Source organism: Pseudocercospora fijiensis (assembly GCF_000340215.1).
Source record: "Pseudocercospora fijiensis CIRAD86 unplaced genomic scaffold MYCFIscaffold_3, whole genome shotgun sequence".
In the NCBI taxonomy this organism is placed as follows: Eukaryota; Fungi; Ascomycota; class Dothideomycetes; order Mycosphaerellales; family Mycosphaerellaceae; genus Pseudocercospora; species Pseudocercospora fijiensis.
In genome coordinates this window covers 5,137,417-5,165,407 of record NW_006921534.1, presented here as the reverse complement: position 1 = coordinate 5,165,407, position 27,991 = coordinate 5,137,417, and the positions used below count along the sequence as shown (strand labels likewise).

The window sequence follows — 27,991 nt, the reverse complement described above, 5'->3', positions numbered from 1 at the left end:
GATCGGCCTGAGCAATCCCATATACATATTGACCTTGCTTTTGACTAGCATAGCGCTTGGATGATAACGTAATGATTCGAATTTCTTGTCGGAGGCAGTGAACTTGTGATAACCAAATAGGCTCAGTTCTGTCGATCAGATCATCTCGATGAAATCTTGGAAAGAGGTCAACATAATTCAGACGTCTGACTTTCCGCAACGCACCATCGTATGTGCAGTCTCATCTAGCCATTGAAACACTGCCTAGCAAGCTGTGTACGTTCACTCGCCTCGGTCGGAGAGAATAACTCAAAGTGGGGTTGATGGGCATCCAGAATACATTGGCCATCAAGAAAACAAATTCACGACATGCTAATGACAAGAATGATACAGACATATACTATCATGTTGACGCGAAGCCGTCAGGCACTGCGGCAGAAAGTGCAAGGGTTGCGTCTCTAATCGACTTTACAGCCTTCTACCCTCGACCAAGGCTTCAAGCTCCGACTACAACCATTGAAAAATCCATACACATCCGACCTCGCGTACCAAAGGGTCCTCTCCTGGTACCTACCTCCGCACATCTTAGAAGAACTAAACCCCAAATTAATCAAATACGGCAACGAAGCAATCTCAGACCAAATCAACGACTGGATCTCCGACGCAGAACGAAACCCTCCATACCTCAAGAAACGTGACGTCTGGACCAACGAATTCCCTCACGATAAACTCATCACCTCTCACGGATGGAAAGAACTCGGGAAATGGGGTATCTCAAACGGTGTCGTTGCTCTCGCTTATGAGGGGAAATTTAGGGAGTATGGCAGGATCGTTCAACATGCTTTTAACTATCTTTACTCTGCTTCTAGTGCGGTTTACAGCTGTCCTGTTTCTATGACGAGTAGTGCTGCGAGATTGTTTTAGGCACAAATTACGCGAGAGCCTACGGTTAGGGATTTTCCCGATCATCCTTTTCATGAGGTGTTTCGGAAATTGATCGGTAGGGAGGAGAATCAGATTTCTTCGCAGTAGATGACGGAGAGGGTTGGGGGAGTGATGTTCGGAATTCTGAGTCTGTTGCTGTTTACTCGCCGCCGCAGGAGAGAGGTGGTGGTGTGGGATTTCAAAATGGGGATTTCCTTGTGTCTGGGTATAAGTTTTTTTGCTCGGCGACCGATTGTCAGATTGCTTTGATGTTGGCTCAGGAAGCTGATACGGGGAAACTGGGACTTTTTGTTGCGCCGACGAAAATTGAGGGGAGGGATGGGAAGTTGGTTACGAATGGGATTAGGTTTCATCGATTGAAGACGAAGATGGGAGCGAAGGAGTTGCCGACTGCTGAGTTGGAGTTGAAAGATGTGAGGGCTCGGCGGGTGAGTGAATATGAAAATATCATCGAATTCTTGAGAGCGTCTAACGATCGTAGGTCGGACCACCTGGGCGTGGAATCGCTACTATAGCTACGCTATTGAACACGACTCGCACGCACAACTTCATCACGGCACTATCGTGCTGGCGAAGAGGAATGGTGAGTAACTCCCATCACCACAGAATTTACTGCATATGCTAACCATATATCACGCCTCCAGTTCATATCCAAATCCTTCGCCCCTTCTGGACCTTCCCAATGCACCTCCGCCTCCTCTCTCGCATGGAGATAAAATTCCGCGCCCTCCTCCACCTCGCATTCTGCACAACATCCCTCCTCTCCTTCTCCGACAACGGACACCCTCCCCCAAAATCATCATCCCTCCCTCTCCTTCTCCCAGGCCATCAAACCTAAATACTCCTCCGCACCCTAACCGCAACCTCCAAAGCTATCATCTGCAAACTCTCCTGCATCTCCCTCCACCCAAGAATCCCAAGAATCGATGGGCGGCGTAGGCTACATGGACGAACCCGACGAACCCGAATCCAATATCTCGAGATAATATCGCGATACGGCTGCGAATATGACGTGGGAAGGTACGACGAATGTCTTAAGTTCGGAAGTCCTTCGCCATCTCGTGATGAAGCAGGATCATTTATACATTTTTGGGGAGTGGGTTGAGAGGAGTGTAGGCGGGATTGAAGATTTGGAGATAAAGACACGGTTGAGGGATGCGTGGGAGAGGTTTCTGGAGAGGTGTGAGAGTGGGAGGGCGGATTTGGGGGGGCTTGGTTGGCGGAGGGGAGGGAGGGAGGTTATGTTTAGTTTGGGGTGGATTGTGAGTGGGATTTTACTTGCGCGTGATGCGTAGAGGGATGGGGATGGCGTTGCGGAGGGGGTTGCGAGGAGGTGGATTCTTGATTGTGATGTAGGAGTGGGAGGGTTTGGATTGCAGGATGTTGTAGGTGGTGGTGGTATGCCACGTGTGAAAAGAAGATCTGATCGCAAGATGATTCACTAGGATTATAAGATTGTTTGGGCAAGAGACTTGCCTGTCGATGCCGCGGCTAGGTATCGTGTGAGCCCTGATAATGAGGGACCTAGAGCTGGTGAAGGTAGAGTCAGAGTCAGACCGGCTTTATTATAGTCTTCTGGAAGACGATATTTTCCCGGGTATGCTGTTCATCAGGGCTCTTTCACCAGACTTTCATCGGGATGATGAAGTCATTTACAGCAGTGTGTCGAGATGCAATGCTGCGCAGATCTTATTGATTACTCAATCGTCGTTGATCTACGATGCGTCAAGACACGAACAATTCATTACTGTATACAAAGTCACCATTGCCCAGGTCGTCATTGCGGTCGTTCTTTCGCGGCCAAGGCTTGATCGCACAATGGAGAACGTACAATCTAGTGCACAGAGCCGTAAAGGCTGATAAAAGTCTCTCAAGCTTGTCACTACACGCTGCCCAGTACCGACAGGGAGTCGTAACGACGCCAACGGATATCATAAGCAAGAACGACGCGGCTGATACGAGTGACAGTCAAGGCACCGACTGTCATTTTATCATATGCTGGGTTTGAGGACCGGTCTCGATATAGCGGCTGTCTACGCACAGCGTCAGATGGTTTGATGCGGAAGCCGTAGCATCATCAGGGAACAGGAGGATGATACCAGAGGAAGACATTTTACAAACAGGTGGTAGAATCGATCATCAAAGACAGACGGTGACACAGTCTACTGTCCGTCGTTGCGTCGTTCGGTCCCATCTGTACCGCTCTCGGCTCTTACTCCCTGGTATCATTCATCGCTCGTGTGCAACCGACTCCACGACGCACGACTTGGCCATGAGCCATGAGCCCTGCCACTTCAAGTCACAGCATCAGTAATAAGATGAGAGGTTTGCGAAGGCAGTCTCGTTTGTCCACATTGAGTAAGTTCTCCTAACTTCTGCAGAACGCGTATCGAGGAGGTCATCACATTACGGCGGGAGTGTTGGTTCGTGTCTCGATCCACCCACTGACAATGCTCGGTCGTTCTCATCGATTGTCTTGATCAGGACTCGGAATCCCGGAAGGCTGCGGCAATCAATGCTCAATCATACGGCACAGTTACAGTGGCCTCACTTTCAAGAAGTTTGCTCTTCCAATCGCCCAGATTGGGACCCATTTCAGGAGCACTGTCCTTCTCCTTCATCGAAGTGAAAAAAAAAGGAGATTGGAATTAGAGTGTCATCTGATGTGTTGAGTGATAGAATTGACTTCCTGCCTGTGTGATGTTCTGCCACCGATTTACCTATCCCAACCTTGCTCATAGGAGATCGCTTAACGCTGATGGGTCCCATGCTATGCACACATATCTGCCGAGACAGCTGTAATCTTGCAAGTCTACAAGGTGCCTGGTTCGAACTACTACTGGAGTGGTTCGCCAGTACAAGCCTGTGTTGAGATCGCATCGGAGACGAGGATGTGTGAAACCAGATTACCTTTCGAAATACAATACTTTCACATCCTACCATGTGATGCAGACTACTTAATGAAGGCACCAACAACAACAATTGTTATAATAGTGACCAGGCGGAGACTATAGTTAGAGGTCTAGAACGTCGACTCGACTTCCTGCAATTCGAAGCAGAAGCCGGTATGGGAAGTGGACTGCCCAGGCAGCTCATGCACGTGCGGGTCCGTGGTGAGACTAGTTATAGCGAATAGGTCATAGATCATTCACCTCGCCGACTCACGGAAAGTAGAGTTTCAATAGCTCCAAAGATAAGAGGGAGAAATTTCGTCGTGTGCTGCCTAACTTTGCCTTCTGCCATCGGCAATCATCGTCTTCAATTGTCCCGCGTTAATGAAAGCTGTCTCTCAATCGGGCTGTCAACAAGTCTACCAACCTTGTCTCCTCTTCTTGTTGTGCTAGTGCGACGGTAAATGCCGGTCGGTGTAGCTGACCAACTCTGATCGCTGCGGGAGATCATGTCGTCGGGCCCTGGCTCTCCGTGTCCAGGTGTCTAGCATGGCGGCTGGGAAGGGCGGAGAGCATGTGCTTGTCGAGTAACGTATGCAGCCATCCTTTCGACCATACACCCTTTCGTTGGCGCGGATCTGTCAGCATGTCAGCATTCGAGTCAGATACTTCTACGAATTAATGTACACTCTATAGCAATCTAAATATATTAATTCTTATACTAAAATAATCGCCGTATCGAGTTCTATAATTCTAAAATTATTACTATTATACTAGAATAGAATATAGCAATATATAACTAGGTAGCCTAAAGCCTAGTCGAATAGCTAAGTACTACTAAGTCGGTATTAGTAAGACCTATCCGACTTCCGAAAGTCGGCTAAGCGAGCTAAAATAGAATAGCTAGTAGCCCTCGATACGTAGAATATACTAACTATACTATATATAGATATACGAAATAGCTTAAATAAAGGGTCTTAATATATATAATAAGCGTATAAAGTATTAAGATAAAGTAGTCTAAAATAGTTATACTATAGTAGTATATAAATATATAAAAACGCTAGCTTTCTTAAAACTAGACCTTAAAAAGCGAGTAGACCTAGTCGAGTAAGATAAGTCGATTAGATATACTCTAAATAGCTAATAGAAGTTCCTCGGCTTCTAAATAGTTAGTTAACTAAAGCCTATAAAAGTTATCGTTACTATAGATTCGCTATAGGGCTCGTCGTTACTAGGAAAACTAGCCTTATTTTAAGCCTAGTTAAATAAACGTAGATCTATCTACTATAGATCGAGAACCTCTATATTACTATAAATTATCCGTAGATCTAGAGTATAGGTTAGTATAGCTAAGCGAAGCTAGAGGCAAGTAGAATAATAATTAGGCCTTGCCTTTAATACGTAGTAGGTTTAGTATTATATATTTTAACGTATATAGTATTAGTAATATAAAGGACGCTAAGGCTAAGGTTATAGTTACGTAGGGGAAATATTTTAATTTCTACTAATAAGAAGGCTAGAATAGTTTTATATAAGCGGTTCTTTAAACTAAACCCCCGGCTAATACTATATATATAGTACCTTCTATATCTTCCGCTATATAGAAGGTATATTACTCGATATTTCCGCTAACATTATCTGCTCTATACTAACTAATAGGAGATTAGTATCTACTAGAAACGGCTAGAGGCGGCTATTCCTATAGCGCTAACAAAAGGGTATATAGTCGGAAGGATGGCTGCATGCGTTACCGCACCGTCTGTGCAATAGCTGTCTTCCACGATGACAGGCAATAGTGATGACAGGCTTCAAGGCCGGGGAATCGAGTGAAGGTGTTGGGGAGCCTGGACGGGCAAACACACCGGCAGACGGTATGGGTTCTTTGCCGGGATAGAGGAGCAAGGACATGGCATGTTCCAAGCTGCAAGCATGCAAAGCCTCGAGGAATGCCTGAACTTCGGCATGTCTCCAATCCCATTTCCCTCATGGCCCGATGGAGGCTAGACTTGATACGATGCATGGTGAGCGCTCTTCCTCATCTCGTGAGTAGACGTAGCACATGCAGGCCTGTGCCGCCGGAGGGTATTGGCCGCTGCAAGTTGTTGACTCTGAGCAGGTGCAATAATGCGACTCCCGATCATGTTGTTTCATCATGCTCGTCGTCGTTTTGGGACGTTGTGAATTAAGGTTCCTACCAGTGTTTTGCAGTCGCAAGGCTCATTTGGGTGTCGATCCGGGCGCGGAACGGTGCGGAGCCATGAAGCCCTGTTTCTATCTAAAGTCTGTTCAGCACAACGCCGTTCGCCTTTCAAAGTTTGGCGGATGTTTCACTTTGCATCATGGTATAGCTTTGCTCTCGCTCTCAACGTAACAGCAGCGAGCGTCACATGCGGCGGTGCATTTTGGAGTGCAGTCTGAGCTCGAATGCGATTGCTCGACGCACGTACTGTCTTTCGTGACAGAGGACGTCGACGTCGAAGGCGCCAAGCGTGCATTCATGCTGTCTTCACATGACCCGTCACACTTCGGGCGTCAGAGACTGAGTCAAGGCGGCTTCGCCGTTGCGCCATCTTCCTGTCAAGCTGGCTGAGACGTGGGCCCTGGATTGATGAGTGCAGCTAGAGAATAATGGGGCTTGTGAGGCTGACGATGCCATATTTCTTTGCGTTTCACCAAGTGCCTCGTTCACCTTCGTGAAGCGCACAGATTTCTAGTGAGAAGCCAAAGGTGGCACAATTGTCCAAGTTGGTTGGGGCATAGGTAGAATTATGGTCACTGCATGGCCGGCGGCAGACCACAATGCACATTGTTGAATTCCCTCTGCCCGATCAGTGCACTGCGCTCCTGAGGCTTGCATTGTTGACCAACGTGCTGGGTTCGAAGGGCGGCAGGCACACATTGCCTTGTCCTACACGAGATCGTCGGCCATCCCAGTTTGACAGGAGCCCATGTGGTGGACGTTTTGGTTGATTCTGGAGACGACGAACTGCTGTCCCGAGGTGTGTGTGCGCCTGCGCCAGGCACGCAAGGATTGTCACGTCCCGGATCAAGGCTGGCGCTAAAATCATCTATGCACAGCCGTTGGGCTTAAAGTTGGACCAGAGTGCGCATTGCGCCACATGCTTCGGCATCATTTATTACGCTTTGGCTCCTCCTGCTGTATGAGCAAGCTTCTAAGCGAGCTCTCCTTCGTGAAATATCTGCTGTGATTCTCCGAAATTGCAAGTCGACTTCCGCTGCAGAGAGCAAAATGTCGCGCGTCCAAATTCGACAACATCGCGAGCCAGGGTGATTTGCCAGGGTATACGTCGGGACACACAATGCATCTGCGCTTTGGGCCAAAGACGATCATGGCGCCTCACAGTCGGCAGCGTCGGGGAACAAGGACAAGGGCCAGGAGCAGCAGCAGCAGCAGGAGGAGAGAAGGCCGAGAAGGAGGCGGCGGGCGCTTCAGTTGACCAGGTAGCCACGTGAGGCTAGGATAAAGAGGCGCTGCTGTCGTCGAACGATAATCAGCACCTACGAACGGCGAGCGGCGACAGTTGAGGTGGGCAATCCAGCCGAGATGCGTTTATCACACGCATACGCACACACACACGCACAAGCAGCAGCACGGCGAGCACGCGTGTTGCAGCTGCGAAAGTGCTTCGCCTCGCCTCGCCTCGCGATCGGACATCCCACTACTTCAACATTCAAAAGCACAATCATAAATGGGCTAGCGCTAACGATGCGCCTAGAGGTGTCGAGCAGAAAGGAATTCTCCGTAGTGCGAGAGCTTCGTGGTAGGCAGCGTTGGTTGGTCGCCTTCCGGTCCATCGGCATGCGAGTCAGTGGATGATGCCGCAAATGTGTCTGAAACACAGCGCATGCTGACTGCTGAGTTCGAACATTCGGTGGGAGGCCGGCGTGCCTGCACCAATCAAGCAGCGCGGGCTCCACACTTCCAGCATCGCTTGCGAATGGGCCGGATGGCTGCCACGCCAGACCGTCACCCTGCATCAGTGGGTCGACTAGCAGAGGTCCGGAGGACCATCCATGGGCCATGATCCGGCATGCCATGCTTGGTCTGGATGCACAAGCTACTGTACCTGCTGGCCTGCCATAATTCCAACGAGCCATACGGGATCGAGTTGGTATGGAGCGAGCCGATGATAGAGGAAGGCACGGTATGATGGTGATGGTGAAGACGTTTCGGCGGTGGACCAAATGCCGCGCATGACTGCAGTCCGTCATGCTCGATGCCGCTTACAGAACCGATTCCCATGATATGATATATTGCTGGTGGAGCTTGGTGAGTGGATCGACGCAACAATAAGCGGCGGGGTTAGCACCGAAGCGAGTAGACGTTGTGTGACCTGAACGAGATGATGATGCTGATTCTGATGATGATGATGATGATTATCTCGTGTTGGATGAAGAGGCTGTGCGTGGCACGCGCGTTGGCCTGAGAACAATGCATCATTGCAGATGTTTGGGTGGTAATAATGACGGCCAGGCAGATACAAGCTTAGGGTCAAAGGTCGGCTCTGCTCAGTGCTATTGCTGCTGAGCGTGCCATATGGCCATCATCTCATGTGCGGCAACTTAGTGCGCATGATGAAATTGAACGGATGCACAGGAGGGTACATGTCAGCTCGGCGGCGGGCAGGCACGCTTTGCGCAGACGGTCTGATGAGTGTAGCAGCGGCGTGAAGTGAAGCTTCAGCAAAACGACGGCATGCTCGCAATTTGCAAATTGCAAATGCTACAAGTGACATTATTCAGAAAAGGCTCCGTATTGGCTTCGTGTCGTGTTTGTGTGGGTGGCCCGAGCGCGTGCAGAGTGGGTAGGGTAGGTGGGTAGTAGTGTGTGAAGACGGAGGATGCAGCGTGGCCCATTTTTGCCGAGCGACTGAGACGCGACGCCGCTGCGCCTGGGATGATAATTTTGGGTAGCTAACGGTCGCACGCACGACGCACGTCTGGCTGACTCCTCGCACCCGTGCCAGGGCATTATTTGCAGAGGGTCGGGGACAACAACAGAGCCAGCTACCACTGCCGAGTCACTCTCGCAACCTCGGGGCTCGTAAAAGGGCTGGCGTGCCCCTGCCCTGCGCGCTCGGATCGGATCATTACCCTTGAACTCTCGCCAGCCAGCAGCGCGGCATCCCCCAGCGCGCACTACCAGGCCAGGCTGGCAGGCAGGCCTTGAACCTCCATTCATCTCGAACAAGGTTGCGTCGTGCGTCAAGGCCAGAGACGACAGGCAGCCAACACGACGCTGCGACACGACTCGCCCCGACCGCCTGTCTGGACGCCCATCCCAGCTCGATACGGCGGCCGGGCATCGATTCTCGACACCGCGCAGGCTGCTGACCGTCCTGTTTGGGGATTGGCTTTGGGAGTGAGAAGTCTCGCGCGCCGGGCTCACCAGGCCCTCTGGGAATCGACGGACGTGCGACCAGGGCGGCAGCGACATGGTACGTATGAGATTGTTTTGATCTGCCTCCATCCTGCAGCACCAGCACGTATCTGCACGCTTGTTCTCGCGACGCAGAGAGTCAGAGAGAACGTTTTATTGCTGCACATTCTGAATACTCTACCACACAACGCGCCCCTGCCGGCCCACGAAGCATCCAGCGCCATCCATCGCAGCAGCAGCAGCAGCACTTCCAAACGCTGCCAGAGCGCTGGGCGATCGACACCAAAGCCGTCGGACTCCACTGCTGCTGTATATACATACGGTACTGCGGTCTGGCACGCCAAGCTTGGTACGGATCTGATCGTTGCTGGCAACCCCAAACCAATCCAATCCTTCAAGCACGACCTACCGCTCAAGACCACGCACGCACGCGCACGCCCTGAATCTCACTCTGAATCTGGCACTACACCGTTCCCAGCGCGCGCATGTCCGTCGTCGCACTCCAAGCACCACGCGCATTTCCTGCCGCCATGCAGTCTTTCGAGACGCGCCCTTTGCACACGCTGCCGGTACGCTGCCACCACATTGCTGCTGCTGCTGCTGCTGCTGCTGCTTACCACCTCACCTCGCACCTTCCCACCATCATCACCGTCACTGCCTACTGCTCCCCGCCCATCCACCCTTCTGACTCTGACACAACCGCCCAACCGCGCTACCGCCAACGCAACACCCGCGCCCGGCCTGTTTTGCGTTTGATGAAGCACCTGCGACACATTTCCTTTCTGCACGGCAAAACTCAAAGCCTTCCCACTTCCTGCTGTCGCCGGCCGTGCCTGCCTGCCTTCTGCCTTGGTGGAGCGCAACTCAAAAGCGTCGAGTTCCAAGTGCTTGCCCTTCCCGTCCCCGCCAAACCCAAGCAAGCAAGCGAAGCGAAGCCAAGCGAAGCGAAGCGACCCCTCCCTCCACAGCGCCGCGCACACGGCTTGACAGCTGCGCATCGCACCCCCATCCCCATCCCCATCCTCTGCCCAAGCCAACTCCCCTGTCCCTGGCCTGGCCTGGCCTGTCGCTGCCAGCCTTGCCGGCCCATCCACACTTCCCGGCGCCCTCCCCGGCCAGGATCATCGATGGACACCCGTTGAAACACAATAAACATCTGACGTCCAACAACTCTACCCTCCCGCCCATCGCCCATCGCAGCAATAGCATCGCCCGGCCCTGCGCACGCCTATACTGACTATAGCTCTTCTATTAGAATCAACCAAATGCCGGCCATCAGCAGGGTTTGCCGCCTCCGCAACCTCTGCAGCATCCTCGATCGGCAGGCCTAGTGCAACAGCAACATCGCCCAAATTCCCCTCACCAATCGCAGAATAACATCACTTCTGCCTCTAACGGTCCCTACATCTCGCCACACTCATCCTCTCACAGCCTATCACAGCACCAGTCGCCGTACATCGGCTCCGTTCCTGGCATCCCCTCGCAGTCGTCGGGAGAGGCACACTTCTTTGGCGCCCATCCCAGTCCCTACTCCTCGAACAGCGCTGCAGGGAGCTACGCATCATCAGGTGAGTTGAAACAAATTAAACTGATATTCTGGAACCCCCGAACGACAATGGCTTGATCGCCAGCTGAAGTTGCCTGCCATGGCGCGTTCCTTCAGTTTAGGACTGACCAGCTTTGCAGAACCGAACGAAAGCATGGCCACGCAAGCGGCGATCAGCCGTCAGACATATCCGCCAATCTCAAGCTACCAGACTCCACAGTCGAACTCACCGGCTTCCATCCATTCGCCGCAAACTGACGCACATGGTCGCCCGTTGTATGGCATACCCTCCATGCCACAACAAATGTACTATCCACAGTATCAGATGCAGCAGCAGCAGTCGCCGTACGGCCAGCATCCTGCTGCTGCATCGCACTCCTCCATGACTTCGGCGCCAGGCATGCTTATGTCGCATCAGCAGCCGCAGCAACACATGCAGCAGCCGCCACAAGCGCAAGCCGGTCACCCGCAAGGCATGCTTGATAACAAGTCTTCGCAATCCTCCCTCCAACGACCACCTTCTGCACTTGCTCCTCCCCAAGCACCTCAAACTCCCTCTGGACCAGGTATGCACGGCCATCTTCCGACCTCTTCTTCTTCAGATCACGGCCCTAACTCGAGCGCAGCGCCCGGTCCCATTCCCGCGACCACACCGCTAGTTGTGCGACAAGACAACAATGGCGTGCAATGGATCGCATTTGAATACTCGCGCGACCGTGTGAAAATGGAATACACGATCCGCTGCGACGTCGAATCCGTCAATGTCGACGAATTGAGCCCCGAGTTCAAGTCGGCCAACTGTGTGTACCCGCGCGCGTGCTGTGGGAAAGACCAATACAAGGGAAATCGCCTACACTACGAGAGCGAATGCAACGCGGTCGGTTGGGCGCTCGCGCAATTGAATCCCAATTTGCGCGAGAAACGCGGCCTGATTCAACGCGCTGTGGATAGCTGGAGAAACAGCAACCAGGACGTCAGGCTTCGCAGTCGCCGAGTCCGACGCATGGCAAAGATCCAGAATAGAAACGCAGCGAAAGCGACACCTGGTGCGCCAGGTCAGTACCCAGGTCCACAGGGCCCAGGTAGCGGAGGCCTGCCACCACAGGGCATGCCTCCTGGTTCTGGCCGACCGCCCATGGGCCCTGGACCTCAGATGCACCACCACCATACCGACGGAAGTGAGCCCGGCGGTGGGAACGATGTTAGCGGTATGTTCCACCAGATGTGAATGATATCCTGTACTACTACTGCTATTGCACCTGCATTTGTGGAGTCGTCGATGGAGGAAACTTGGAAGACCGATCAAATGCCTGTGCACACTTGTACAGCATGATTATTTCGCGAGGGCGCTGTAGCGCAAATTGCAGCTGCCGCAGACTGTTGTTGTTGTTGAACTGGTTCTTGTACACTTCTTCGTCGCTCGCTCGCTCGCTCGCTCGCTGCACATCGATACCCTCAAGATACCCTGTTTTTCTCGCTTCGCATACACCCATGCAGCACATCACTCAAGTTCTCACGCTAATCGTTCGCTTCTCCTTACAGCCGGAAATGAATACGGTAGTGGAACCGGGCATCCTAACCAGCCGACAAACGGGCAAAACGATCTGACATCGCCTTCTACGGGCCGCTATTCACAGAACTTCTATCCCTCGTACCCCCAGCAACCAGGTGTGGGAGGCTCGTCCATGCCCTCAGTCCACGACGCCATGGATCCCATGCACAGCCAAGCCTCCACGCTTGCCACACCAGCTCGCGAATCTGTCAAAAAAGAAGATGAAGAGCACAGGCGTGCCCTATTCGGCGATGTACCAGAGTCCAAACGACGCAAGTTTATCCTCGTCGATGACAACCAACGTGGTACCCGCGTCCGAGTGCGTGTCATGCTGGACCAAGTCAAGATGGACGACATGCCCGATGCCCATCTGAGAATCAACGCCGTCTACCCACGTTCATACTTTCCCCGTCAGATGAGGTCGCCGCCCGGATCCCCGGGTGCACGTGGCAACTGGGACGACGAGAACGATGAGGGTGAGGATGGACAGACGTTGCCACCACAGGGCAAAACCCTCGTGCCCGTCTCGCTCATGGACGGCAGCGAGGCTAAACTGCCAGTACCTCGCATGACCAAATCCAAGAGAAGCAAGGAGGTCGCCTTGAATGAGCTTGGCTACCGCATGAGCTGGGGCCAGGCGAGAACGTTCAATGGTATGTCGCACTCTATTCCAACGTCACCACATGGCGGCTAACGATGATTCAGGTCGAACACTATTCCTTCAACGCTCTCTCGACGCTTATAGAAACAAGATGCGCAGCACAATGATTGCTGGAGGCAGCGACACAGCGACCATCGCGCCTCACTTCGAGACTCGGCCAGGAAAGCGCAAGTGGCTCGAGAGAAACAAGCGAGCCAGGCGGGCTGACTCGATGCCTTGAGAGAGCTCACCTCATCATGACTTTGATACTAATGGCGTAATGGAGTTGAGACTGGGCGGAAAACTCGGTCGCGGCATTGTCGACATCTCACATGATGGCATGCGTTACGAGAGTGCTGTCACATAAACCCACGGCCTTTTGTCGAGATTGCTAGAGAGGTGGAAAAAGAGCGAGCGATGGCGTTGGTTGGTCTTCTTACTACTACTACTACTACACATATGATGTGGCGACGCACATATTCTGTCGCACTAATTTTTTTTTCTGCTTTTTTTTTAATTATGCTCAGCGCGCTGTTCTTTTCTTTCAGCTGTACGTACGGAATTGCTTAAATGATCAGCGATGTACGAAAACCGTCCAGGCTGGAACGCACGCGCGCGTACTCAGCAGTCACATTGTACCGAGCGTAGCATAGCACACAAACTAGCATAGCTTGCTTGGCTTGTTCATCGTTGATTAAAAAGAGGCTTTTTTTTCTACATTTCTTCCAATTACATGTCTTGAAAAGTGGTGACGTTGCAACAATGTATCTTGATTGTTTCATCAGTATACGCATCTCATCAGCATCTGCCGGCCAATATACCTTGCTTGCTTCGACGAGTCGACGACCGGGAACGTTACGGTGGTGGTCTGATGATGATTACTACCCACCTTTTATTTCCAGCCTCTTTTTTTTTGTTGTTGTTCTGGCAGACTCATTCTTAGCTTTTAGCACTATCGGGATTATGTATATGCATATCCGCTGCTGACTGGTTACTGACTTTCGTTTTGTTTGTTTTCTTGTTGTTATTATACTAATTAGTACTAATAGATCAATTTTAGGATTATGATACTTGTGGTTAGGGGGGGTTTTATTTTTCCTCTTCGGAGAGAGAGCCCCTTATTCGGACTCTAGAGACTGCACGATGCACGCAGGACAGATCGGGAGGATGTGAAGGTGAAGGTTTGTAGGGGGGTTTGTTTTTGCTTCATGATGATAATAAGTGCCGACCGAAATCACCGAATGCGATGGATTCTTATCAATTTAGTCAATAGAATTTTTTCGCGCTACAGGCTTCTTCTATCGCCTGTTGCTGGCTAGCTGGCTTCCCATGCTAGTACTGTTGAAGCCAATTCTGTAGTTTCGTTCTCTTTCTTCTTGTTGTTGTTCAATTTAGCCGTAGTAGTTATTGGTAAGTCTCGTGCTAGCTGTCCCGGACCATTCCATATGCTACTCTGATCCCAAATGCCCCCCGGAGAACGCCTTCGCTTTGATGTCGTATCGATTTTCAGAATGCAAATTACATTAACCAATTCTTTCTTCATCAATCATTATCAGTATGCTTTATCAATCGTCTTCCCGCTGCAATCGGGGATTTTAATGCCTAGACCATCAGAAAAGTCAGTAAATTAAACATCGGCTAGTTTCAAGGAATGGATGGATGGATGGATATGGATTAGATAGGGTGACCCTACCGTCTTTGAGACTCCTGTCACTGTCAAACAGGCCCCAGGCAGACTCCCATTTGTTGTGTTCTGTATCGAATTGATGCTTCCATTCCTCGTCGAAAGCCTCGAACCTAGAAAGGGAGGGTGAGAGTTGTCAGCATGGTTCCCGCTTGCATGAACGCCTGCCCAAGCTGGGAATAAGCGCGGGAGAAACTCACCAGAAGAAGGTAGTACCGTTGCTCAAAGCATCGCACACCCATCCATCCATGAAGGTGTTTAAGTTGTCAATGCTGGCCACCGCGCCGTCTGTTTCTGATGTGCAGCCAAATGCCGGATCGCTGGCATCGCCGCAGTCATTGCCGCCTTGACTCGGCCAGCCGATCTCAGAGATGATTTGTGTGGGATAGATGAGAGTTCCCGTCTGATCTGTTTTGGCACTTTTCAGGGGGATGTCTTTTCCCTGCCAGAATGTGTAGGCCCAGCTTGCAGCGTCTTTTGCAACGGTGCCAGCGAAGAAGGGATGGATGTTCGCCATCACGATGTCTGAGGCTTGGGCAAGGGTTGCATCCCAGTTATCTCCTAGGTCGGCTGTTGATACGGGAAGGTTGATGCCCTTGGATGTGAAGTTGTTGCGAATCTCTTGGAGTTGCGTCTGAAGTTGTGTTGCCGTCCATGTCTTCGCGTACAGTACCTCATTGCCCACGATCACGCCAACGAAGGAGCTGTGGTCGTACTTGTCGAGTATCTGGTACAGATGTGACATCTGCCTGTCATTCGTCGTTTGGTTCCCATCGAGGTATACACCAAGCCACACTTTCATGCTGTCGTGCATGTCAAGGCGATCGATGGCTTCGAGAACAAGTTCCGTCTGGTTGCAGTCTGTTCCATACAAGCGTATCGCCGGAGTGAGTTGCGACAAGCGTGCAACGTCAAGCGTCACATTGTTCTGTACCGGTCCACCGCCTGGGCTCAAACATTGAGGATATTGGGCGTATCTCGGGGTGTAGTCGATGGTCGGGAAGACCTTGTGCAACTTGTCGTTGTTCAAGACGGCCTGCACTTCCTTGGAGTGGATGTCGTACAAACCGCCAGAATGCGATCCTCCGCTGCTGCTGCCACCACTTCCGCCATTCTTGCTGCTTGCAAGAATACCGCCAACTATGCCACCCACAATGCCTCCGACGATAAGGAAAGCCAGCACACCGCCAACAATCCACTTCAGTCGCTTGTTGCCTCCGCTCTGCTTGGTTAGCCATTCCGACTTGTCTGGATCCTGTCCGACCGGTCCATAGTTGCCACTCGCATCGCGAGCACCGAAACTCTTGGCAGCGCCGGCGCCAGCGCCAGCGACTGCCCCGGAACCGAATCCAGCAGCTGCAGCGAGGTTGAGGCGACTCCGTCGTCGCGGTGCTTCCTCCAGGCCATCATCTCCGTCGTCCGCTATTGAGCCAGGGTCAAAATGGTCGTATCCATCGCCATGGTAGTATGAGCCTCGAGGCATCTGACCTTCGTATCCGGCTGCTGTGGCACCCAGGCCAGCAGCTGCAGCTGCAGCTGCAGCCATGGGTGGCACGTTCCTTGGTGGTGAGCGTTCCGGAGACCGAGGTGGCGATGAGTATGGAGCCCCCTGATTGTTCGCTGTAAGTGGTGTCAAAGATGTTGACGAATGCTGATGGAAAGGACTAGGCGCTGAATGCTGTGGTGGCGGCGGCGGTGTAATGTCGTAGTGACGCGCGTAGGGATCCGGTGAAGGTGCATTCAAAGTGGGATTGTACATGTTGTCGACATGCCCTAGTGACTGTGCATCATGTCCAGGCCGACCTGCGTACCCCAAGGCTTCTGCTGGCGACTCCGGTGTTCTCGTTTGCTGTGTGGAAGCGCCATGCACGTATCCGGATGGAATGCCATACTGTCTTTGCGACATACTCGCCGCTGTAATGCGAAGGACTTTCCAAGGCGTGCCGGATGGGTTTGCAGATGCGCTGAGGAGAGAGGGCGCAAGTGTATGTGGCTTACGCACGCAGGATGTGCTGAGCTCGGATAGCAGCGGCGTGAAGAATGTTGAAAGAAAGGAGGGTGTAGTGTGGTCATGCAAGCGTACGAGGCGTCGTAATGGAGGAGCTGAGGTGTTGTCTAAATTTGGCCCACCACCACAAAGACACATCTCTACTCTACTCCAGCCAGTGTCCCCGCCCCCGCGAAACGCAAGCCAAGTTTCAGTGCTAGCGCCGTTCCTCCGCACTTTTTGAAACGGAGCGTGTGTCTGGAGGCGCGGAGTGAAGACTTTCTACGCCCACCTACATATGATGACATGGCAATCATGACCAACCATTATGGATACATGGCTAACATAATCGTAAGGCTGTGGAAGAAAGGCCATCGCGCATATTCGATATATCTTGAGCTATATACAACTTGCCAAAACTACGTATGACGAAGCTGACCTTAGACTTCGCCGCTCCGCTCCGCCCCGCCCCGCCCCGCTTCGTAACCGTCACCGTCACCGTCACCGTCACCGTGCTCCACCATGTTTACCCAACTCTACTGCAACACTGCCCGCGAATCAACAACAACATCATCGTCTCTAACAGTACAATTCAACAATTCGAGAGCTATCACCGTTCCGAGCACTACCAAAAAACATGTCTCGCCCAGAGCACCTCCGCGGCTCCTCATCGACCAACATCCATGGCGGCAGCCAGTTTCGAGTGCTGGAAGGCAAGATCGCAGTGGTAACAGGAGCATCTCGAGGTGTGAGTAAAGTCAAGGCCTGCTCCAATCAACTCATCTGGCTGCCAATCGCTTTTCCTCGCTTACCACCCTTCCCTTTTAGATCGGCGCCGCAATATGCGACAATCTCGCAGGCAAAGGCTGCCATCTCATCATGAACTACACGTCAGACAGCTCAGAAGAGAAGGCCACCAAGCTAGCAGAAAAACTCCGACAACAGCATGGAATTCAAACTCTCCTCGTCCAAGCAGACATGGGTTCCGAGAAAGGTCCACAGCACATCATCGACATCGCAAAGAATCACCTCGCACATCCCAAAACCATGAAGTTCCAGCTGGACATCATCATCAACAACGCAGGCATCGCAGGAAAAACCCCCATCGAGGATTGCACGTCCGAGGAATTCGACCGCTTGTACCACGTCAACGTCCGAGGGCCATTACTCCTGATGAAAGCCGCCCTACCCTACCTCCCACACGACAGATCGGGCCGGATCGTGAATTTGAGCTCGGTCAGCGCATCCTTGGGCTTCCACGAAGATGGCATGTACGGCGGAACCAAAGCTGCACTCGAAGCCATGACGAGGACGTGGGCGAGAGAGCTGAGTGAGAGGGCAACCGTCAACGCCGTAAACCCTGGGCCCGTTGCGACAGATATGTATGGCGCTACCAGTCCGGACTTCCAAGCCAAGATGGCTGGTTGGACTAGGAATACACCACTGGCTGCTATCCGCCCAGAGGTTGATCGGAAAGATTTAGTTGAGGGGGCAGAGAATGCGGGAGGCAGACCGGTATGTTGTGAGTTGTTTGTGAAATGGATGTTGCTGACTTGAATTCCTTCAGGCGTATGACTTCGAGGTGGCTGGTGTTGTAGCCATGCTGTGCACACCAGACAGCGCCTGGTGCACAGGCAGCGTAGTATGCGCAAATGGTGGCTTCAAGTTCAGCTACTAGATACGAGCCCGTGGAAGCTCGTTCCATCAAGCTTGCTCTATGCTTCCAGAAGGGCATAGATGGAGGCAGGCGCACGATATGGAGCGCTAATTCTGGTCCATAACAATAGGCAGAGGCGGCGATACTAATGTCTGAAAAATCAAATGATCGCTCTTTCCTGGAGATTCGCGTTTGCGTCACCGTCGTTCTATCTGCTTTGTGATCTTACTCTTGCATGAATGTATGTATCACATGAGACATCTAATTCACTGTACGTACTGTCTGGCGGCGAGAGACTAGCTTCATCACCACCCCGGTGATCTATTCAAATTTCGTGCTCGAACAACGAGAATTGAGTCATTCTAAGAAATTCGCACATCTCTCAACATAATCTGCCAGTCCGCAAAGGAGAAGGAGAAGTTCATGCAAAGACTCAAGCAACTCGTGGAAAACGCGCCAGCCCATGACCGACCTCCAAGTCTGATCTATCCATGGAAGAGCTGGCAATAATCACGGCGCTTCAGTGACTGGTCGAGCTCGAGCTACAGAAGATGATCACCCGTGAGGAAAAGAAGATCAAAGGTGGTGTTTTGATCGCATGTTCTCTGACTGACTGGTGGGTGATAGATTGCCTACCTTACTACAACGAGATCGCGACCGACGCAGCTGTGCGAGGATGGTTCAGAAGAAATGTCAGACGAGTTTGCCAGAGTATTCCAACCCTTCGAAAAAAAAGAAAAAAAGAAATCCCCTGGACTCGTGGCGGCGTGCTGCCAGCTCGCTCATGCGCCAAATCTCCCATTTCCCACCTCCGTCCATGGTAGTGGTGGACCTTCAATCGACCTGGACGATCGAATGGGGAAGAAGAAGCACGCGTTCCGATTCCTGGACCTTCCCGCGGAGTTGAGGACTCGTATCTACGAGATGGTAGTTGGACTACCGAAGAGTGGTGTCTCGATCACCCAGAATCCCGACTGATAACCTGGAGCTTTGAAGATCCACTCGATCTTGAGCTGCGCACTGGTGGCAAGTGGCCAACTTTACAAAATTCTGCGACGCGGTCATTTTATCTCGGCTGCTTCTAGACATACTTGCGATTTTTTGTTTTTCGAGTAAGGAAGTTCATCCGCCGCGAAGCTGTGATAGGAGCAATGTCTTCGTTTGTTAGGATATCGACCATTTGGGATGATTTCTTAGATGTCTAGAGAAAGAAAGCTACGAGGAACGAGTTGAGGCATATCGTGCTGGTTTTTTTTCCCCTGCGAGCTAGGAATAGCTCTACCCTCATTGCGAAAGCGCTGAAGCTCTTGCACAGCTGCACGGGTTTGCAGAAATTGGATACTGTGGTAGATGAACGAGAGTTTCTGTACGATGCTTAAGGATAAGAGGAAGAATCAGAAGTACCAGGACGTGATGCACGTGCCGGGAATGTCGGCGCTGGCAGAGATGAGAGGTCTGCAGGTGGTCAATTTCCATGGCGATTGCCATGGTGTCAGGGCGATTCTGGAGCCGTTGCTGCTCCGGGCAAAGGACACACCAAGCAGTTGCGAGTTTTTGGAGTTGTCGAAGCCCTTGGCCATGAGCACGCGTGAGACAACGCAACGTAGCTGTGTGCTTGACAGTCTGAGTCTGAGTTGTGTGGAGTTCGAATTGGAAGTGTACCGGTGCTGGCAAGAACTTGCTGCAATGCCAGCTGGTCTTGCCTCATGATCTAGCATCCTTTTCCGTATTACAGCCTTCTTTGCAGAAGGAACTTCATCAATGTTCCAAAACGCTCCTTCTTATCAAATCGTAATGCTGTCAGAGGCATGCGGTGCAGATTTCCTCGCCGCTCTTCGTCGATGCAGCAGGGCCATTTCATACACGTAGTTCCAGCAAACATCGTTCTCATCATTTTCCGTGGCGACACATCGCTCGATTGCCCATTGCATCAATCATAGCGACCAGATTAATCGCATCACCATCGTCATGGCTTCGAGTCGCTATATCGATACCACAGCTCTAGCTAAAGCGCTAGTCAAGGAAGGCGACCATATCCTCTACGACACACCAGCATTGCATCTCAGCATGCCTGGCAAACTCGACGGCGTCCAACAAAATGCCATGGTGGTGTCCCTTGCCCTCACGAACGGAGATTGCCTCACCGTCGTTTCTGAATCGAAGAAAATCCGAAGCTGTAACGACTTCTGGTTACCAAGCGCGATCGTCGGAATAGATGAAAAGCGAACCCTTAAGACGATCGTAGAAGCACTTACGAAGGACTGGACAGGTATCCGGGACGATGAGTTTCTGGTCGACCCTGTGGGAGTGTGGGAGAAGAAGGCCCCGTACGCCTTCGAGAAAGCTCACATCCATCGCGTGTATCAGACACTGTGCGTCCGGATTAAGCTCGTGAACGACAACGACAAGTACGATCCACATCCGGACGAGGAAATACGAGGGATGCTGAAGAATAGAAAAAATGTGTTGGCGACGATTTACAAGAACGATGTGCCTGGGATGCGAAACACGGCCTTGAATAATGCGGGAGCGATGACCTTCGTGAAGCAAGCGTTGAATTTGGAGGAGGAGGTAGAATCGGGTGGTTCTCAGACCAATGGTCCATGATATTCGGCTCTGCTACCAGCGATCTTTTCAAGTTGAGGCCACTGTACGAGGAATCTGTCCACGATGGGTAGAAGTAGTCTGCCAGACAATGAAAGTCTCTTCACACGTGCCCATGATTCGATGTAGAGTGTCCTCATCTTGTGCCGAGAATTGCAGCCATGAATGTTGAAGAATCTCAGCAAGATCGTGGTGAAGATCAAGATGGTCGCCGTGGCGGGACCATTGCAGAGAATCAAATCGGGAAAGTCCAATTGACCATCTGTGGTATGCGAAGTCAACACACCGACACAAGTCCAAAAGCACTTCAGACAAGATATCGGTGCAGTATACGCAGGTTGATGGATCTCTCGGGCCCGTGGCACGGTCACAATCTCATATGTGCCTGAAGCCAATCCCATGACTCTGTTGTCCTTGCCGTCCGTCAAAGTCGTTTGCATCGACAGATCCGCCAGCTTCTCCTCGAACTCATATGCTCTTTCAGCCGATATCCCATCTCCCGAGCTGACAACCCATGTTCGGTGCGTGTAGTCCCGCCAATCGATCCGCGAGTCGTAATCCTTCTCTGTTACGGCTCGCTCGAGCATTCCAAGCATCTCTGCCGTATGCCCTCCACTCCCAAGCACGATCAAAATATGCGTCGGCTCTTCCGGGTTCTGACGGCCATGGCGAAGGGCTTTGGGTCGGCTTGGGTCAATCACTGCTTTGAATCGAAATGCGGCTAGCACTGCTGTGGTGAGCAGGACGAGTGCGGTTGCCACTAGGATTTCAAGCATTTTTCTGGCGCTTCGTTCGCCGGAGGTTGTTTTCACCTGTTAGTCATATCGTGACTTCGAGCGGACCTGCAAAAGCCGCCAGCCTCGTAAGTGCAGGTAGAGCTGGTTTGGACTGATGAAGAAGTGGCCCGTCTTTCAGGGTCGAGGTTCCGCCGAAGAATCTCCGCTGAAAAGTATCCCTCGACGACAATACAGCCACCTTCTTCATCGCAACATCGATTGTCTGGAGGCGAGTTGAAAACTTCACGAGAACGCTAGATAATGCAAAAGTCTATGAGGCCGAAGACCAATTCCGATTTCACAAAGGTATAGTTTGACATAATCTTATCCTAGCACTCCATCTTCTCGACTCATGTAGCTACACCAACAACACCAACACCAACACCAAGAAACCCTCGCCCCTAACGCCCAGGACCCTCATCCTCACGACCAAGCCAATCCGCCAAACGTCGATTCGCAGCCTCAGCATCAAACGGACCAAACTGATCCTCAAATCTCGCCATCTGCGCCAACTCTCCCTCCTCATCATCTGGATTCTGTCCATACATCTCACGGACATCACCAAATCTATTTCTCGGCGAGAAGCCAGTACGACCCGAGATTTCGAAATCCCCCGGGGCATCCATATCCCGCATTCCCGCGTCCATTTGCTGAAGTCCAGCGTTGTTGAAATTTGGTAGACTTCTCCAAGTGCTACCGTCAGCTTCTGTAAGCCTCAGAAATTGGATATCGGTATTGTTGAGGCGATCTGGTTGGGGATGTAATACCATTTCCGGAGGCTGTACGGCGGGGATGGATGGGAAGATGTTTGGTGACTCCGGTGGCCGTAATACCTGCGGAATGGCAATGGCTGGAAAGACAGTTGGAGACTTTGGTGGTGGCTCTGGGTCAGCATAGCTCTGTCGCATCAAGTCGTGTTCGTTTTCGATATCAGGACTGTTGTAGTTGAGTGATCTGTAAGTCGGGGTCTTGGTGACTTCGGGATTCACGGTCGTTGGGAGACGAGGAAGCTCTATGCCACGCTGTGTATGGAGAAATTTTGGGGCCTCGGAGCGATTCGATGGAGGGCCGTGTGGTTCTGGACCTTCCTGCTCTGGATGCAATTCTTCACCGGTATCATTTTTCTTGGAGTCTGCTGTCGACAGAGCCGGAATCGATCGAGTTTCAACGGCATCGAGATCTGGTTGGGCGGCCGCCGTGTTCAGATCTGATACCGACTCAAGATAGGCTTGCTTCTCAGGATCAAACAACGCATGAGCAGATTGGCTGGCTTGGTCTTGGGCCTGATGTTCTGCTCTACTCCTCTCCGAACGTTTGAGTGCTCTCGCTGCTCTAAATTGACTCTCCAAAGCCTGTGCTGCCGCTATTTGGGTGCTCTGACCTGGGCGGAACTGCGGAGATATCTCAATTCTGGAGCTATGCTTGCTTGTGACACTGACGTTATCCTCGTCGGCTGGGCCTGTGTCGTTGCGAATGTTGGAGTCATCGATGTCTTCTGCCTGGACTACTTCGTCGTCGCCGTCGCCATTGTTAACCTGCATGTGGTCGATTGCGATCTGTCCGATGCTAATGTTGCTGGCGTCAAAATCTTTAATGTGAAGACTACCGATCCTGAGCTCAGCAACATGACAGTTGCTAATCTGAACATCATTGTACGAGACCTCGTCCCTCATGGTATTCGTGGGAAGAGGCTTCTCGGAATGATAGATGGCATTCGTGAAGTAGTCGTTTCCAGTGGTCGGCGCCATTGCTTGTGGTCTCCGATTCTGCAATTGCTTGCGACGATAAACTGGGAGAGGAAAGTAGATGACTTTATGAGGGAGGTGCTGTAAGTTTGCTGAGACGCTGTAGAAAGAACTGCCCTCAGTTCGATGGGCTGAGTGGTAAAGATTATTCGAGAGCCCGCCATCGCAATGATTTCATTTGCTCAGAGATGCGCCGATTTCTGGATTTCATCACACTTCGTTAGAAGTTCTCCAAACTTCTATCAGCAGCCACCTCATTCTTCCATATCAGCCTCTCCGTCTTCGCATTGACACCAGGCCCGTTGTATATACTTCCATACTCATTACCTGTAGCCCACTCCGCACCCTCGCCCTCCCTGGACTTCGCAGTCGCCTTTCTCTTGACCCACTTGCCGTAGATGAGCAGGTTATAAAGTCTGAAAGCAAGGAATGACCACTTATCGCGCTCGAGGTCGGCAGGGTAGTCAGCACCAAGATCCACGGCCGCAGAGATACCAGATATGCAGGCTACCTCATGTGCGTTGACAAGAGTCCATGAGGATGCATAGCGAGTATAGCGCTTGCCCTGGAGCATCCATAACCAAGGAACGACTTTGATGTAATGTGCATAGGAGTGGCAGAGCTGATGCCACCAGTCTTCTCGTATGATCTTGTCCTTCTTGATCTCATCTCTCGTCCATAAGTGACTGTCTCTTTCGTTGTTAAGGAAGATGGTCTGGAAGACATGGTTCTCGAAAGGTACTTCGGGTGGGAATTGAGCCTGGTAGTTTGTGCAATCGAAGCACATTTCGATCTTTGTCAGGTCCTGAGGGTACATTCGGATCAGGTACATGGCCTTGAAGTTATCCTTGGCCCATTCATTCCGTGATTGCATGTCCTGGCCATTGATGCCATTGACAGCCAGAGATGGTTCATAAAAGTTCTCGTAATGTCGTTTCATGTATTCGTGGTCTTGGTGTGTGACAGTGATATCGTTGGCGAACTTGGCAGCTCCAAGAACACGCTTCTCAGATCCAGTCGCCGTTGCAGCAAGAATGCGCTTGGCTGTGTCGGCAAGAACACAAAGGACAATCTCGTCGTATTCCTCAGTTGTCTCGACAGCATCGGCATCAGCTTTCGAGCCTTCAACGTCGTCTGGCACCCAAGCAGAGTTCGGGTTGTGCCCATCCGGAGCCCTTGTCCGGCCAATGATCTTGACGGTGACACCTGTCTTGTCGCGCTTCGTGACACGAGTCACCTCTGTGGAAAGTCGTACGTTGACGCCTCGCTTGATGAGATTCTTGCGCCAGGTATCGTAAAAGTCGCTTAGGTTCGGGAATACCACCATAGGCGGCAGATTGGACGCCACGCTATTCTTGTCCGGAGGATACCACATTCCATACGTCGGACTCGTGCTAAGTCTCTCCAGAATCATAGAAGGCACTTCTGGCGTCCAGTTTCCAGTACCCAAGAAGAGAGCCACCATAGGCAGAGCTACCACGTTGGCGAACTCGGCTGAAAAGCGGAAGAGCTTGATCAAGATCTTGATCGGCATTAATGCGAAGAAGATCTCAAACATTCTGACAATCTTCAGCATTCTGAAGAAGCGAACGACTTCTGCCGAATGCTTTTCCAGCATTTTCGTGGGGTATACGTTTGTCCAGAACTGCTCGCCTTTTCCGAAAGATACCTGAAGCTTGACTGGATCTGCCCAGAAGCCATTTCTCGCGAACATGGTCATGGTGTGGTGAAAGATGTATGAGCCGCCCTGAACGCCCTGGTTGAGCCATGATGCTCCCGTCTTTTGCTTGTCCAGTGGTATCGAGTATGCTTGGCCTCCGCAATAGTCGACAGCGTCTACAATCGTTACGTCGAACTTGTCTGGATGTTCTGAGAGATGATGTGCACACGACATTCCTGTAGCATTGTCAGCGCGTGTCTTACGTCCTGTCGGCTCCATTCCCTCACCTGCAGCTCCCGCACCCACTACCAGCACCTTCTTCCTCTTCGCACCCTCCATTTTCTGGCTCATGTTGAATCGTGTCTGCGATCCGTGGGAGTCGAGCAGTGGTCTGCCGTCAGTCATCTCCGAACAAAGGGGCGAGAAGGTCGGGGAGCAAGAAAGAAAGACGCCTACCTGCCGCCAATCAAGCCGTGAGCGGTATAAGGATAATCTACGCGCAAACAACAAGGCATATCCGCGCCAGGCATCGTCATTGATTCCTGTCTAGCTTTAGTGGATCGGCAAGCAGTTCTCAGATCGGAGGAGCAGAGTTTCTCGGGAGCGACCGAGCAAGATCTGCCCCACTGTTCCAGCCCAGGCTAAACCCGGGGGCTTGGTTGGCAACATCATGACGAGCTCATCAACAATGACCAGAGAATGCTTCTTTCACTTGAGCTTTTCACACTCGCCCGATCCCAGGTTTCTTCTCTATTAACCTATTCTATCCTGACCTCAGATGCAGCAACCGTGCTTGCACATCGATACAGTCTGTAAGTCAAGTTGAGTATTCAACTCGGGCTCTCGGAATAGCTGCTGAGAGGCGTCCAGGCTGACTGCTCCCACGATGAGGCTCGAAACGGTATTGTCGTCCGAGGAAATTTCACGGGCCGGAATGAGCTGCGGTAGCCCTGGCGCCCTGCAAATTATCATGCCTTGGTGGATAAGTGGGCAACTCGCTGCTTGGTATGATATTGACTGGTTTCGATCGATTTCTGTCGAAGACCGCATTCATCTCGGCATTCATCGCCTCTGGACGGATGGGACATCTGATCGCTGGAAAAAGCCATTTGCTTCTAGTCCCTAGCCACATCCTTCGCCATTAAATTCCTAGAGGGGCGTGGCACAGATTTCGGGAATCTTGCTTGCTCCTTTACCAACCAATCCATCGATATAGGCTAGGAATGTGCCGACAGGCACCATGTCCATGCTCGCAAATGCTGGATGGCTTGATTTAAGCACTTGTCCGCCCCAAAGAACTCTCAGGTAGTAGCAACCTTGCTTGCTGTAGAGCTCGAACACAATCTCAGCGCCCATACCAGGCCAGACCATTCGATCAATCTGGAGAATCGAAAGCAGCCGAGACACCGACCCGTCATGTGCAACGTTGTGTCTGTACTTGACGCTCTGAGAGGTGGCTGATCCTGTGCTTGGAGGACCTTCACCCATAGCATGTCTGAAATTCTGAGCAAGCTCGGCAACCCAAATGCCATAACTTGCTACGCTTGCCGCCAAGCTTTGTTTCGAGTCGCGATAGATGAAAGAATATTCGTACTCGCCAAGGCGAAAGACCTCCTCGGCCTCATTTTGGCTGACGCAGTCGGTCGAATCTCCAATCTTGCAAGGAAGTGGTTTCTGATGGCACAGTCGAGCTGAAAGGTTGTCGAAGTAGTGGTCCCAGCTCATGTGCCAATCGCTGGCATTAGGACTGACTCCAGATAAAGCATCGAGTCGCGCGAAAAGGTTAGACGAAGCATTAATGTGTTGAAGCCAAGCTGGCGAGGAGCTTCCAGAACCGTAAGAGCTAAACAGAGCAGACGCGCTGGCACATTTGTAAGCCGGTTCAAGACTGTCGATACTGTGGGGCTGGATGAGAAGTGGCGCATCCTTGTTCTCGCGTTCAGGATACATGCCTGGAATGAGCGCGCTTGCCACTTGCGATGTCATGGAATTTGTGACTCTGTAGGAGACCAGGTTTCCATCATACTGCTCTGGAATGAAGTTCAGCAAGCCACTGTAGACGGCCTTCAGATCTTTGCCATGTCTCTTGCTGTCCATCAAACCACCACGAGTGATTTGGGGAAATTGGCAGGTCCCATTGAAGCCAAGTGGCGCAAGCGGATTCGTCGCGGATGTATAGACAGACCAGTACGTCTCGGCAGAACCGGAGCCATAAACTCCAACGGGCTGGCCTCCATAGAACAGTGCCTCATCACTGCACTCCCAGGAATAGCTTTCTCGTGGAAACGTATTGGCGGCATATGGCGTCCGCTTGTGATGCCTGTGGATGACCTCGACATACTCCAGCTTATAGCCCTCCTCAGCCTTCGGGTAAGTGTCGGGATTGGCACGAGGCATATTGCACCAATTGTAAGTATCCCGAGGTCCCACACTGGAGTTGAAGATGAAGCCGTATACGCCAGTGCCATTGATCACCCCGGCAAGATCATTCACCTCGTACTTCGACGGCGGGTGCCATGATAAGTTAACGTTGATGTCTCCGCCGCACGGAGTGTCATTGCCCGTCGGTTGAATCGCCTTGTCGCTGTTACTTGTTTGGGCGTTTCCAACTCCGGCAAACGATGCGAAGCCAGTGAACAGAGCTGGCGCAGTCTGATTGAACTTCATAATGGCCGAGATGACAGTCTGGACGGTGAACATGACCAGCAAGCCGAGGGCAAGCGTGGTATACGACGGCAAGTGGAACTGCATTGGTAAGTGTCACCTTGCGTGCGCCATCGATAGTTGTGCGGGGGTATTATATCGCCCATGAGCTTCGTCAGTTCGCAGCACGTCTTTGATGCAGGCAGCGATCTTCACCAAGAAGCGTGTATCCGGGTGGACATATCATTGGTGTGTCGAGGTCGAGGGTGGATTGGAGC

General features: G+C 51.8%; 10 protein-coding genes across 10 annotated transcripts; 6 read left to right on the top strand and 4 right to left on the bottom strand.

The window, feature by feature from the left end:
• Positions 1-60: 60 nt before the first annotated feature.
• MYCFIDRAFT_173808 (uncharacterized protein) lies at positions 61-1,515 on the top strand (the record flags this gene model as incomplete). The annotated part of the gene is made up of 9 exons (XM_007927263.1): positions 61-68; positions 99-105; positions 140-212; positions 248-259; positions 295-420; positions 473-867; positions 904-960; positions 984-1,356; positions 1,388-1,515. The coding sequence occupies 9 exons, from the start codon at positions 61-63 to the stop codon at positions 1,513-1,515; spliced, it is 1,179 nt and encodes a 392-aa protein (XP_007925454.1).
• A 27-nt stretch (positions 1,516-1,542) lies between these two features.
• Positions 1,543-1,863, top strand: MYCFIDRAFT_173807 (uncharacterized protein; the record flags this gene model as incomplete). The annotated part of the gene is made up of 1 exon (XM_007927262.1): positions 1,543-1,863. One exon carries the CDS (start codon positions 1,543-1,545, stop codon positions 1,861-1,863), a length of 321 nt encoding a protein of 106 aa, XP_007925453.1.
• Positions 1,864-1,931: 68 nt separating this feature from the next.
• Positions 1,932-4,497, top strand: MYCFIDRAFT_173806 (uncharacterized protein; the record flags this gene model as incomplete). The annotated part of the gene is made up of 19 exons (XM_007927261.1): positions 1,932-1,936; positions 1,964-2,186; positions 2,220-2,282; positions 2,314-2,331; positions 2,370-2,426; positions 2,455-2,751; positions 2,780-2,926; positions 2,951-3,164; positions 3,202-3,249; positions 3,288-3,549; positions 3,598-3,621; positions 3,666-3,722; positions 3,744-3,789; positions 3,830-3,867; positions 3,919-4,037; positions 4,068-4,267; positions 4,296-4,391; positions 4,416-4,455; positions 4,481-4,497. 19 exons carry the CDS (start codon positions 1,932-1,934, stop codon positions 4,495-4,497), a joined length of 1,971 nt encoding a protein of 656 aa, XP_007925452.1.
• A 1,063-nt stretch (positions 4,498-5,560) lies between these two features.
• On the top strand, positions 5,561-8,329 carry MYCFIDRAFT_173805 (uncharacterized protein; the record flags this gene model as incomplete). Its single annotated transcript, XM_007927260.1, has 22 exons — positions 5,561-5,579; positions 5,615-5,689; positions 5,715-5,995; positions 6,034-6,131; positions 6,167-6,200; positions 6,232-6,335; positions 6,368-6,411; positions 6,441-6,511; positions 6,537-6,545; positions 6,579-6,686; positions 6,736-6,809; positions 6,839-6,977; positions 7,001-7,023; positions 7,061-7,288; positions 7,335-7,557; positions 7,586-7,711; positions 7,743-7,805; positions 7,833-7,951; positions 7,976-8,015; positions 8,044-8,113; positions 8,183-8,245; positions 8,286-8,329. The coding sequence occupies 22 exons, from the start codon at positions 5,561-5,563 to the stop codon at positions 8,327-8,329; spliced, it is 2,055 nt and encodes a 684-aa protein (XP_007925451.1).
• A 1,420-nt stretch (positions 8,330-9,749) lies between these two features.
• On the top strand, positions 9,750-13,198 carry MYCFIDRAFT_195831 (uncharacterized protein; the record flags this gene model as incomplete). Its single annotated transcript, XM_007927259.1, has 5 exons — positions 9,750-9,788; positions 10,661-10,787; positions 10,906-11,973; positions 12,308-12,970; positions 13,023-13,198. 5 exons carry the CDS (start codon positions 9,750-9,752, stop codon positions 13,196-13,198), a joined length of 2,073 nt encoding a protein of 690 aa, XP_007925450.1.
• Positions 13,199-14,319: 1,121 nt separating this feature from the next.
• Positions 14,320-15,446, bottom strand: MYCFIDRAFT_53121 (glycoside hydrolase family 17 protein; the record flags this gene model as incomplete). The annotated part of the gene is made up of 3 exons (XM_007926093.1): positions 14,320-14,559; positions 14,651-14,754; positions 14,842-15,446. The coding sequence occupies 3 exons, from the start codon at positions 15,441-15,443 to the stop codon at positions 14,510-14,512; spliced, it is 756 nt and encodes a 251-aa protein (XP_007924284.1). The 3' UTR covers positions 14,320-14,509.
• Positions 15,447-17,265: 1,819 nt separating this feature from the next.
• Positions 17,266-18,306, top strand: MYCFIDRAFT_41802 (uncharacterized protein; the record flags this gene model as incomplete). Its single annotated transcript, XM_007926032.1, has 3 exons — positions 17,266-17,376; positions 17,457-18,143; positions 18,196-18,306. 3 exons carry the CDS (start codon positions 17,266-17,268, stop codon positions 18,304-18,306), a joined length of 909 nt encoding a protein of 302 aa, XP_007924223.1.
• A 2,567-nt stretch (positions 18,307-20,873) lies between these two features.
• Positions 20,874-21,745, bottom strand: MYCFIDRAFT_153060 (glycosyltransferase family 1 protein; the record flags this gene model as incomplete). The annotated part of the gene is made up of 1 exon (XM_007927258.1): positions 20,874-21,745. Exon 1 carries the CDS (start codon positions 21,663-21,665, stop codon positions 20,874-20,876), a length of 792 nt encoding a protein of 263 aa, XP_007925449.1. The 5' UTR covers positions 21,666-21,745.
• A 1,885-nt stretch (positions 21,746-23,630) lies between these two features.
• MYCFIDRAFT_41411 (uncharacterized protein) lies at positions 23,631-25,409 on the bottom strand (the record flags this gene model as incomplete). Its single annotated transcript, XM_007926010.1, has 2 exons — positions 23,631-25,306; positions 25,358-25,409. 2 exons carry the CDS (start codon positions 25,407-25,409, stop codon positions 23,631-23,633), a joined length of 1,728 nt encoding a protein of 575 aa, XP_007924201.1.
• An 810-nt stretch (positions 25,410-26,219) lies between these two features.
• On the bottom strand, positions 26,220-27,482 carry MYCFIDRAFT_118109 (uncharacterized protein; the record flags this gene model as incomplete). The annotated part of the gene is made up of 1 exon (XM_007927257.2): positions 26,220-27,482. A coding segment is annotated over one exon (1,263 nt), but the record flags the coding sequence as incomplete, so codon positions are not given.
• Between the last annotated feature and the right edge of the window lie 509 nt (positions 27,483-27,991).